Genomic DNA, 12,399 nt, shown 5'->3' with positions numbered 1-12,399 from the left:
TTTGCCTTGTTTGTGAATGAAATGGATCATTGTTCAAATGTGTCGGAAACTCTTTATAAACCCAATGTTTTTGCTCACAATTTATACCATAATATACAAGAAGTAGTTATGTTGAAACATTTGTTACAATTAATAACATAATATACCAGAAGTAGTTTTGCTGAAAGCCTTGTGACAATTTATTACATAATATACCAGAAGTAGTTTTGCTGAAAGCCTTGCGACAATTTATAATATAATACACCAGAAGTAGTTTTGCTGAAAGACTGGTGACAATTTATGATATAATATACCAGAAGTAGTTTTGCTGAAAGCCTTGCGACAATTTATTACATAATATACCAGAAGTAGTTTTGCTGAAAGTCTTGCGACAATTTATAATATAATACACCAGAAGTAGTTTTGCTGAAAGACTGGTGACAGTTTATGATATAATATACCAGCAGTAGTTTTGCTGAAAGACTGGTGACAATTTATAACATAATAAACCAGAAGTAGCTTTTCTGAAAGTCTTGTGACAATTTATTACATGATATACCAGAAGTAGTTTTGCTGAAAGTCTTGCGACAATTTATGATATAATATACCAGAAGTAGTTTTGCTGAAAGACTGGTAACAATTTATGATATGATATTCCAGAAGTAGTTTTGCTGAAAGCCTTGCGACAATTTATAATATAATATACCAGAAGTAGTTTCGCTGTAAGACTTGTGGCAATCTTAGTCTACATTTCAAAGACTTATGTCAGAGCAGATACGGATGGTAGGAACACTATTTGTTCTTTACAACATTGCATGTTTACACATGTAGATTATTGCTCCGTTAATCAATTAGTGCTTTCTTAGAAAGGAACTTAGTTCGGCATTTTTCTTCTGCATTATGATGACAACAGGTTAGATATGAGAATAACAACAGTATTTGTTATTTGGTATAAAATGGTGTTGGTAAAGATTTAGTTCACATAGTTTGTTTGGAGATTTTAAGATGACAATACAGTATCCAATCTATATATGTAGTTTCCAATCAGTCTGCAAGATTACTTTCTGATATGTGGGGAAGTTGCTTTCATTTACAAGATACTTCAGGTGGATTCTATTTTATGACCATGTGGAATATGTTTTTTTTTCTCTCTTTTCACCCACTGAAGATGGTACAGGTCGTTCACCCAAAAAATATAAACGTGGGGGTAAGATAGCTTACATTCTGATTATATGAAGGAAACTTATAATTAAATTGATTCATTAAAATCCTAGACACATCAGTGTAAAGCATTCAAAATGGTTATGTAATGTCTCTTTGAAGACAAAGGTCCAAGAAATTAAGCAAGATTATAAGAGAAATCATTTTCAAAAGGCAGCTTTTACATTACAGAGCAAATGTATTGATATACCTAAATGGAGAAATTAAAACAAAATTGACAAAATTGATTATATTGCTCCATTAAGTTACTGAAGGAAGATATTTTTTTACACCCTTTGAAAATGAAGTTCAGGTGTGTGCAGTTGATATTAAACTAGTTAAGTTTATGTGAATGTCATTTTTAGTCTTTTTTAAAGTACCGGTATTGTGTTAATTGCAGTTCCCATGTCAAAGTCTATTGTAAGAGAAGAGACTGATGGTAGGGACAATCTTTTTCTTTTTTCTTTTGTATGTATAGAATCTGTTCAGATTCCCCAAGTTTGCTTCTTTAGAATGAATTAAACTCAGCTTTTTCTTCTGCATAACATTATGATATAAAACAGACCAGATATGCAAGTGACAAAAGTAATATGGAATGTTACAATTGGTAGTTAGTATGATTTAATTTCTTCAAATGTTTTTATGTGAGATGTGTTTTTTGGTCTTAAAATGATACCATTGAATACAGTTAGTCTCATGACCTTTGTATCTGTGTTAAGGCATGCAGTTAAAAAACTTCTGAATTACAAAATTTTATTATCTTCTCGAAGCTGTGGAATTGGATAAAAAAATGTCTCTTTTTTCCTATCACAAAATGAAGATGACACTGATCGGTCACAAGACAAAAATCAGCATGGCGGTAAGATTGAAAGTATGTGTCTAGTTTTGTGAATTTTTAAACATCTTTATCAGGTCATAAAGACTTATCCACACTGGAAAACAAATGTTATCTGAAGCTTAAGAAATGCATCTTTAAGAGGCATCATAATGTGTTGGAGATAGCAAATCTGTAATAGCAAGCATTACACAGCAAATGCACGGACAGATTAATAATAAAAGAATTAAACTGAAATGACAAAATTGATGATAATGCCCCCCCCCCCCCCCCCTCAGCATTGCCTTACTTATGGGGGAGATAATTGTTATCACTTCTATGTCAGGGGAAAGATAAATGAATTACAAGCTTGTAAAGCGATGTTTCCAAAAGTAAGCCTTGTGCTACTACCACCACTGTCAAATTGTCAGTTGTCACTTTCCAAATTTGTACATGAACAGAATCTTTGGTCTTTGTTGGGCATATTATATTGTACTGGATTATCCTCCACTTACAGTTTTGTAGCACCAAGTTTTGTCTTGTTGAAAGTGTTGTGTTGATTTCAGTCTTATTATCAAGCCCTAGCGAAAAGGAAGAAACTGATGGTATGGACAATTTATATTTCATAGGTTTATGCAAATTTTTTATTTACAAAACACCTTTTTGATTTCTTAGTTAGGAATTAAGAAAATTGTTTAACATGATTTCAAACATAAGAGATATACGAATAACAAAAGTTACAATAATGTGTTAAAAAATGTATAATTGAAAGGGTCTGTCTTGTTCAGGTTCAAAAAGTTAATACTGGTAACTAATCAGATAATAATCTTTGGTGGTTTTCATCTTAGAATGACTGTTATATATTGCATTAGACAAATCTATAAAAACATGTCATTTTAAAGATATATTCACCATTTTTATGTTCATCAGAGCTGTGAAATTATACAAATAATTTTACTTCATTTTCTTTCCATCACAAATTGAAGATGAGAGAGATAAAACACCAGACAAACTTCAGCATAGTGGTAAGATTGACTACATGTAACATATTCAAAATATATATCGGTAGTAACAGTAATTGATCAGCTCAGTGCAAATGGCAAGTTTGAATCTGTTAGTTAAAAACGTATTTTTCTTCATGCACAGATAACACCATTCTATCAGATGTACCGGTACTGAAAGCTAGTGCAACTTAGAAATGGATGTAAATAGCATTACAAAGGATCTTTTGATTGAAAATGAAAATAAGAGCTAATTTATGTTATCGAACAAACATAAACTGGCAAAAGAATTTAAATAATTCTTTGTACTGATGACAATACCAAGCACAGAAACTAAAGCCTCATTTGCTCACTGTAGAATTTATTGACACATCCTATATGATAGGTTACGAAACTTTGACATGTTTTCAGAAAGTGTTGTGTTATTTTCAGTCTTCATATCAAGTTCTCATGTAAAAGGAGACACAGATGGTATGACAGATGCTTTTTCATTCATATGTTTGCACACATATGAATAGTTATTTACTGAGACATGCTTTCATAGATAACTTAGCAACTTTATTTTTTAGCTTTTTTATTCTAAAAAGAAGAAAGTCAATTTGACTGAAGTAAAATGTTACATTTAATTGTCAAAGTTATGTGGTGTTTGGTTATATGTGTGATGACAAATTCAGGAGTTCATGTTTAACATTTGTATCAGGGTAAACTTAAAATCACATCATGATCAAATCAACAATTGATATAAGAACAATCAAAGTAGTAACAAGTGTACAACAGTTCAAAGAATTGTATTACATTTTCCTTCTACTGATAAACAGCTGCTACAATATCAATGTTTCTTTTCAATTTGAAGATGAATCAGATCAACCATCGCCAAAATATCAGCGCGGGGGTAAGACATGTATTCAGACTTCACTTTCAGTTTCTGTTACTGATTGATATGCTTGGCAGGTCATTACGATATAGTTGACACTAATTTATTTCCTCAAGATTCAATTATTTTTTCGAAATTCAATATTGAACAAGTTTCAGTGTACATTAGTCAGAACTGCATGAATCACCTCTCTTGCATATTACATACCTGTATACACATTGTTAGACAAAAGTGAAAGGAAATGAACTGCATAATTGAATGGACAAATGAAGTTGTCCCATGATTTTAAAGTCAATGAAACCTCGAAATGGATGAACATAGAATTGCTCAAAAAAGGATCTTTTGAGTACCATGAATATTAGAAGAGATAATTTCTATTTCAAGACAATCTTTTATCTAATCAAACAATCATTCAACTGGCACAAAAATGATCCCGTGGGTACGATATGTTGTCATGGTTTCAGATTGTTATGTTATTTTCAGTCTTCGTATCAAGCTCTCATGTAAAAGGAGACACAGATGGTATGACAGATGCTTTTTCATTCATATGTTTGCACACATATGAATAGTTATTTACTGAGACATGCTTTCATAGATAATTAGGAACGTTTTATTTTTTAGCTTTTTTTATTCTAAAAAGAAGTAAGCCAATTTGACTGAAGTAAAATGTAACATTTAATTGTCAAAGTTATGTGGTGTTTGGTTATATGTGTGATGACAAATTCAGGAGTTCATGTTTAACATTTGTATCAGGGTAAACTTAAAATCACATCATGATCAAATCAACAATTGATATAAGAATAATCAAAGTTAAAACAAGTGTGAAACAGTTCAATGAATTGTATTACATTTTCCTTCTACTGATAAACAGCTGCTACAATATCAATGTTTCTTCTCAATTTGAAGATGAATCAGATCAACCATCACCAAAATATCAGCGTGGGGGTAAGACATGTATTCAAACTTCACTTTCGGTTTATGTTACTGATCGATATGCTTGGCAGGTCATAATGCAAAAGTTGACACTAATTTATTTCCTCAAGATTAAATTATTTTTTTCGAAATTCAATATTGAACAAGGGTTAGTGTACATTAGTCAAAACTGCATGAAGCACCTCTCTTGCACATTACATACCTGTATACTCATTGTTAGATACAAGTGAAAGGAAATGAGCTGCATAATTGAATGGACAAATGAAGTTGTCCCATGATTCTAATGGAAGATAACTATTCAGTACTTCTTCAGTCATTGATTGGTGCATATACAATGTACACACCTTCAAGTTGACACAGAGTGTTCTTAATCCACTTATAAATACATGCACAATGACAACTGTTTATGATTGATAAAACATCTTAGGTGAATTTTCTTTACGAAGCATCTTTGATAGACTCTTTGGAGAAAAACTATTGTATTATTTTCAGTCTACATGTCCAGTTCTAATATGAAGGAAGGAACAGATGGTATGACAGATATTTTATATGTTCATATGTTTAGACAGATATGAATAGTTGCTTTGATAGTTAGGAAATTTGTTAAACTATTTATTTTTGCTGATGAATTGAAAGAAAAATATGAATACATGATTGTAGTGTATAGATGGCAGATTTATATGGGAATAAGGTATTTAGTTTGTGATGAAAATAAGTTTATTTCACAACTGTATTGGAGTAAATGTAGAATCACATCTTGAATAAAAAAAGAACTGAAAGGAGAATAATTTAAGTGGTCTTAAGTCTTCAACTATTTGAAGGATTGTTTTTACCTGTTCATTACAAGTAAACTTGATAAATAGATGGAACAATATGAATTTTTCTTTTCAATTTGAAGATGAAACTGATCAACCACCATCAAAATATCAACGTGGGGGTAAGATATGTTCAAACTTAACATTCAGCTTGCAAAACTGATTAATGCGCTGGGCACCAATTTGATGTAGTTGATAATACTAAAGGTAGAGTGCATTGTAGATATTTATCTTTCAACATCGAAGATATCAAAACCACTTGAGAGTAAATATATAAAAAGAATGTGTGAAGCACCTGCCATGAATATCATAGATATGCTTGTATAAAGTAACTAAAGGGAAATAATTCTTTAAAGCTTCTTTAGATATTTGATCGTGACAGCAGAGTGCCCTTAATCCATGTATAACATGCAGTACTACAGTTATTTTAGTTTTTAAATAATTTAGCAGGTGAGGTAACGTTTATTGTGGAAGCGTTTTGATTGACACTTTTTATGAAAAAAGGTTATATTAATTTCAGTATACATATCAAGTTCTAATGTAAAGAAAGGAACAGATGGTATGACATATGTTTTATGATTTCATGTTTGCACTCTTATGATTAATTGCTTTGATAGATAGGAAACATAGCAACCTATTTTTGTTTTACTTATGAAATCTGAGAAACAGACGAACAAATCACACAAATAAACTGAACAACTTGCTGTACAATTTATCTGTCAAATATTTTTTTAATTGATTGTGATTTCATGCTTCATATTTATATCACCTCAGTTAAATTATAAACTGAACGAACAATCAAAGTTATTTGAATGAAACTCTTTATGAATTCTTTTTCATATTCATAACTGTCAATACAAAATTGATAAATGGCTGCTACATTATCCAAATTTCTTCTTAATCTGAAGATGAAACAGGTGGAGCATCACCAAAATATCGGCGTGGGGGTAAGGTTTCGCTTATGTTACTGTTCAAAGTGCTTGGCAGGTCAATGTGATATAGTTGATTAAATACACGCCTCATATTTCAAGATTTAATTGTTTTTCTTCAAGATCCATGCTGTACAACAATCTTGAGAGTGAATGAATAAATAGCACCTCTGAATATAATACATGTTCTTGTGTGCAGTATGCAGTAACCAAAGGGAGATAATTGTATCAACCTTCTTCAGGTATTTGATCATGATCACTGAGTGCCCTTAATTCAAGCATATCATGCACTTCTACAGCTATTTGATTTGGTAAATAATTTTGTATCTAAGGTAACCTTTTTCGAGCAAGCATTTTCATAAAAGGTTTTGAGAGATGAGGTTACATGTATATCAATTTCAGTATACGTATCCAGCTCTAATGCAAAGAAAGGAACGGATGGTATGAGATATGTTTTATGATTTCATGTTTGCACTCTTAGGATTAATTGCTTTGATAGATAGGAAACAAAGCAACCTATTTTTGTTTTACTTGTGAAATCAGAGAAACAGACAAACAAATGACACAAGTAAACTCAGCAACTTACCTGTACAATTTATCTGTCAAATATTAGTTTAGTTGATTGTGATTTCATGCTTCATATTTGTATCACCTCAACTAAATTATGAAGTAAAAGAACAATCAAAGTTATTTGAATGAAACTCTTTATGGATTCTTTTTCATATTCATAACTGTCAATACAAAATGGGTAAATAGCTGCTACATTATCAAAATTTCTTCTTAATCTGAAGATGAAACAGGTCGAGCATCACCAAAATATCAGCGTGGGGGTAAGGCTTTGCTTATGTTAGTTATCAAAGTGCTTGGCAGGTCAATCTGATGTAGTTGATTAAGTACACCCCTAATTTCTTAAGATTTTCTTATTTTTGTTTACAACCCTAGCTATACAATAAGCTTGAGAATAAATTAATAACAAAAATGTGTAACATATACATGTACATGAAGGCATAAAGTTGTTAAAGAGAGATAACAAAGAGAGATAACAAAGAGAGATAACAAAGAGAGATAACAAAGAGAGTATGAAGAGAGTACTATGATAGCTATTTGATTGATGCACACGTCAGTCTGACTCTATAAATTAATTGTAGAGGAAGCATTTTTAGAAGAGATATTGTATTAATTTCAGTCTACTTGTCGAGTTCTAATGTAAAGGAAGACACAGATGGTATGAAAAATGTCTCTTTTTTCATTCATTTGATGCAGCTCATGAATAATAGCTAATTCCAAATATGTGCTTTTATAGCTGGAAGATTTTGCAATTTCATTTTTTCACAGGCATAAATAGATATATGTAGTTATATATGTAAATTATGTAACAAATATATGGATATCTTTAGAGCTTCATTTTGGTTTGAATCCCCTGTTGCCCATTCTTATATCTGTTGTATTTAGTTTCATCATACAGTAAGCTGACATGCTGTGATGTTACTGAAATACTGTTCAAAGCTGCATTATATCGACCTCACTCACTCAAGTTTCATGACTTTAATTTTTTAGCTTGTTCTGAAGTTTTTACGCTTTTTGTCACAGAATCTCTAACATATAAATTATCATACACTTATTGTTGGAAAACAAAAATTATCAATGCTTGATAGTTTTTTCAATCTAGATAGTATAATCAATAAAGACAAGGACATTTTTTTATATAAATTTTGTCTCTTGACTAGCTGGGGTATTGAATTCTTCTTTTTTTTTCCAACTAGAAGACACATCACAACAAAAATATCAACGTGGGGGTAAGCTATCTATTCCGGACAGGCAAAATATTTCAACTCAGTGTTACACTTTGCAGATGAATGAGAGATATGAAACTATATATAACAAGCATTTCTCTAATATTTTATTTTGTTCAAGATCAATTAATGTAGAAACATCCAATGGGAGCAAAGTTTAACCGAAAGCACCTATCTTTTACATCTATTCAAATCAATCAAATAATCAAATGATGATAATAACGATTCTCCCATTTCATTACCGGTACCCTTTCAGAAAGTGTTGTGTTAATTTCAGTTTACTTATCAAGCTCTAATGCAAAAGAAGAAAAAGGTGGTATGGCAGACATATTTTGTTCTTCTTTTTTATTTACACATTCTTTTTTTGAGAAGTACCAAAATTCATTATATTTGCACTTGAAAATTTAGGCAGAAATAGCTTCACACAAATCACTGTATGTTAAAAGATTTAATTCATATAATTATTTGATTACTGATTATTATTTCTGAACTTATAAAGCTACTGGTATTTGTGTGTAGTGATATTAGAATATTCATCAGGAAGAAAGTATTGTTTTATCAGATATAACTGTGTCATCTGACTATCACATATACAAACTTTCATATCCCATATGTTCATGCTAAAATTAGGAAAATAAATACCAGGTAAATTGTATTATTTTTCTTTCATTTTGAAGACGAGAGAGTTCGATCACCACAAAAATATCAACCTGGGGGTAAGATTAGTTCCAGTCTGTCATCACTGAGTCTACACACAGCTTCTTTAATTATCTAACATGGCTTACAGTCTGTGATGTGTGATCTTGACATTACTAAAACAATGAACATATGTTATAAAAGACAACAAATAAAATATGAACAACTGAACACAGATGATACTGATTGCTACTCTCAAGTGTATACTCCGTTGGGAGATGAAAATGAATTAAGAATGCACTCTGACCCATTATGACTAAGGTGATATACCAGGGACGTTGATCTTGCTTCTAGGACAAGTCCTGTACTGTAAATGTGGACATTTATTAAATTGATGCTATTTGAAAAAAGGTATTTTGAAGTCAATTTAGTGTTTTGTTTGTGGTTGTCTTGAAGGGGGACTTTAAGTCATGTTTTCAGAGACTCTTGTCTTAATTTCAGTCTTATCAAGTGCTCTTGTTAAAGAAGGAACCTATGGTATGGGAGATATGTTATATTAACTCATGTGTTTCTGCACACATGAATAGCTGCTTTATCAAGATTCAATAACATAGATAGAGACCTAACAAATACTGTCATTGATTTCTGTTTATATCTATAAAAGAAACAGTATAGATGCAATTTGGTTATGGAAGAAGTAAAATGCAACATATTTTCTAAATTTATCATAGTTTGTAACTTATAATTGCTCAGATGTTTCGTTGGTGAAATCGTTTCTTTAAAATCAAAGTTTGTGTAATGTATAGGTAAGATTAGATCTTACTTAGTTTAAAAAGTTTCTAAATTCTGTCAGATGTGAATACTTTTTCTTGTCAATTTTAAGATATATCAGATGAACCATCCAAACAAAATGAACGTGGGGGTAAGATTTTTGTTACTGAACTTTCTCTTAAATAGAATAACAACATAAACTTTCTAGTGAGCTGTTTTCAGATGTTATGTGGAGTTGTTCAAGCAAACATACTGAAGAAAGCTACTGTATTTTTGAGTCAGAATGTAGAAAATAACATCATATATATACAGTTATGATGGATGAAACGCTTTGGGTTTCTAGTTATATCCCCAAGAAAGAAACCTGAAAAGAGTATACAGTAAACTGCGGTTATAACGAACCCAAAGGGACTACTAATTTTCGTTCGTTATAACCGTAATTCGTTATAAGCATATATACAACATAACTACAGCATATAGTCGGGACTAAAAAGTTAGTTCGTTATAAGCGTGTTCGTTATAACCGTAGTTTACTGTGCTTCATTCTTCTTGAAGTTCACATCAGGTTGTTTGATTGCTCTGAGTATATTGTATTGTTCAAGATTGGTTCGTAACCTGCTTGAACCAAAGGTTTATGTGTTGATCAAGCCTTGTGCTCATGCTGTGGAACGTTTACATTTTCTAAATCTATGAAACCACTAGGAAGTCACACCTGCATGCATGGTCTTATAATTTAGCATGTAAAAATTGTAAGACTTACCTCGACTTTATGATGATTGAACATAATTGTTACTGATATTATCTATGAGAGCATTGAACTTTGTTTTTGTTTATTGAGAACCAACAAGTATTTTATGTATTGTTTGTTATTGATTTTAAAGACAGAACTGATCGTTCATCAAAAAAGCATGGGGGTAAGATAAATTGATCATGTCACATTTTTTCATTATTTTGTATTCATTTTGTTAAGTACATTTTAAGAATATATGTTTATGATCAATATGAATGTTAAGTGATGATTATCATCTTATGTTAATGGAAATAGGTTGTTTTTATACTTGGACCACATCTACAAGTTATTCTTAAAATATGTTTAATAGCTTTTTCTTCTTCATTCAGGTCACACATTTATTTTTCCTTGATTTTCTGGATCAAAACAAGGACTATTAGCGAAAATTATCACACAAAAATGTAGATCATTCACAGCTTTAAATGTAAAAATGATCTTGACAGATGTCCCATTTTGTTTTTCAAACACTGACTACCTGTATTGGTACATTCTTAGAACTTAATTGAACATTAAGATACTATTTCCATTTTAATTTGGACTGATTCATGAATCAAGGAAGAAAAAAGTATGGCCTCTTAACTAAAATTGATAGAATTTAGTTCTAGTGCTAGTTAGATGTATATAAAAAAGTTTCTTAAATTGAAGATGGAGTTGATCGATCAGCAACTAAACTCAAACAGGATGGTGAAAGTTACATGCTTAGTCAGCTTTTTTTTATCAATCAGTATGCTAATCAGTATATTACGTCACATTTTACATTATTTACATAGAAACAAAGTAATATGTTCAGCAAACATTACAGGAATATAGGATTCACTGAGGTACTGACATTCTGTCCTAACATGCTCAGATTGCAAACTTTGGAGGACATGGTTAATGCAACCTGAAAAATGTTCCTCTACATTTTCCAATTGATGATCACACTTCTTCAAAGTGATGTTTAAATGTATTTATGTTTTAGACACTTACTGAATATTTACATTTTGACTTAGTATGGAAGATATGTTTTGGGTTTATGATTGTATGTTCATTTTGAAGATGAAACGGATGATTCATCAAAAAGGAATCGCCGGGGTAAGATGAGTTTAAATTGAACTGCATTTTTCATGAAATGATTATTTTACTAATATTGTGGGGTATTTGGTTTATGATAACATTACATGCAAATTATTTGCAGAGAATGTAAGTTGTTTTTTTAAAACATTACTTTAATTAAGTAATGTGCCTAAATTCAAGAGGAAAACCTGAACACGATCTTAAGAGTTTGAAGGCAGTTTTTTAATCTTTTATTTTATACTTCTTCAAAAGAGTAAACAAGAGTAAAATCTAAAGAGAGCAAAACTGTAGCAAAAATCTGTTATTTGTAACTGAAATGTGAATACAATTAATTGACTTCTAACATCTTGTCATATGGTATAACAAAAAAATGTCCTGTATATTAACCAGAATATCAAATTTGTAAAGTAGATTTTGTAAATTTGTGAAACAAATAATTTCAAGTTGTGAATTTCTTGGCACTTTCAAGATGGATCTTCAAATGCTCCTAAAGGCAAGGGTAAGATCATTTTTGAAATACTAATACTGATAATTAAATAAAAATGTTCAAACCAATCATTCCACAGAAGTAATGCATCAACAAAACAAAATACATTTTATTTGATGGCCTGATGATTATTCGAAATACCTTCAAGGTACTTAGATTTGATTTTTGCAAATACTCTATGGCTATGTTGTTGATATTAAGGTGAAACGGATGACTCATTAAATGACCACTTCCACAGAGGTAAGAACAGTTGAAATCTGTGTGAGTCATTGGATTTCAGTCACTTGGTTTACAGATGTTTTCTTCCTGTTAAGTCTGTTG

General features: G+C 30.9%; 1 protein-coding gene across 27 annotated transcripts in view; it reads left to right on the top strand.

Moving 5' to 3' along the window:
• LOC139480080 (protein starmaker-like) overlaps positions 1–12,399 on the top strand; it is a 102,826-nt gene that overhangs the window by 66,055 nt on the left and 24,372 nt on the right. For 6 of the 27 annotated variants that reach the window (XM_071263067.1, XM_071263073.1, XM_071263079.1 and 3 more), the window contains exons 7-31: positions 1,148–1,186; positions 1,580–1,618; positions 2,000–2,050; positions 2,560–2,598; positions 2,980–3,018; positions 3,427–3,465; positions 3,848–3,886; positions 4,352–4,390; positions 4,775–4,813; positions 5,294–5,332; positions 5,700–5,738; positions 6,137–6,175; positions 6,525–6,563; positions 6,948–6,986; positions 7,337–7,375; positions 7,732–7,770; positions 8,309–8,341; positions 8,616–8,654; positions 9,016–9,054; positions 9,476–9,511; positions 9,858–9,896; positions 10,627–10,659; positions 11,574–11,609; positions 12,061–12,090; positions 12,280–12,318. In XM_071263067.1, coding sequence (XP_071119168.1) covers positions 1,148–1,186; positions 1,580–1,618; positions 2,000–2,050; positions 2,560–2,598; positions 2,980–3,018; positions 3,427–3,465; positions 3,848–3,886; positions 4,352–4,390; positions 4,775–4,813; positions 5,294–5,332; positions 5,700–5,738; positions 6,137–6,175; positions 6,525–6,563; positions 6,948–6,986; positions 7,337–7,375; positions 7,732–7,770; positions 8,309–8,341; positions 8,616–8,654; positions 9,016–9,054; positions 9,476–9,511; positions 9,858–9,896; positions 10,627–10,659; positions 11,574–11,609; positions 12,061–12,090; positions 12,280–12,318 — 960 coding nt within the window. The remainder of the gene's footprint in view (positions 1–1,147; positions 1,187–1,579; positions 1,619–1,999; positions 2,051–2,559; positions 2,599–2,979; positions 3,019–3,426; positions 3,466–3,847; positions 3,887–4,351; positions 4,391–4,774; positions 4,814–5,293; positions 5,333–5,699; positions 5,739–6,136; positions 6,176–6,524; positions 6,564–6,947; positions 6,987–7,336; positions 7,376–7,731; positions 7,771–8,308; positions 8,342–8,615; positions 8,655–9,015; positions 9,055–9,475; positions 9,512–9,857; positions 9,897–10,626; positions 10,660–11,573; positions 11,610–12,060; positions 12,091–12,279; positions 12,319–12,399) is intronic. The other 21 variants (XM_071263084.1, XM_071263081.1, XM_071263076.1 and 18 more) reach the window with 17 other exon arrangements.

The sequence above is a fragment of the Haliotis cracherodii genome, unplaced genomic scaffold, assembly GCF_022045235.1.
Source record: "Haliotis cracherodii isolate W230 unplaced genomic scaffold, xgHalCrac1.p SCAF_4, whole genome shotgun sequence".
In the NCBI taxonomy this organism is placed as follows: Eukaryota; Metazoa; Mollusca; class Gastropoda; order Lepetellida; family Haliotidae; genus Haliotis; species Haliotis cracherodii.
This window is presented reverse-complemented; position numbering and strand designations above follow the sequence as displayed.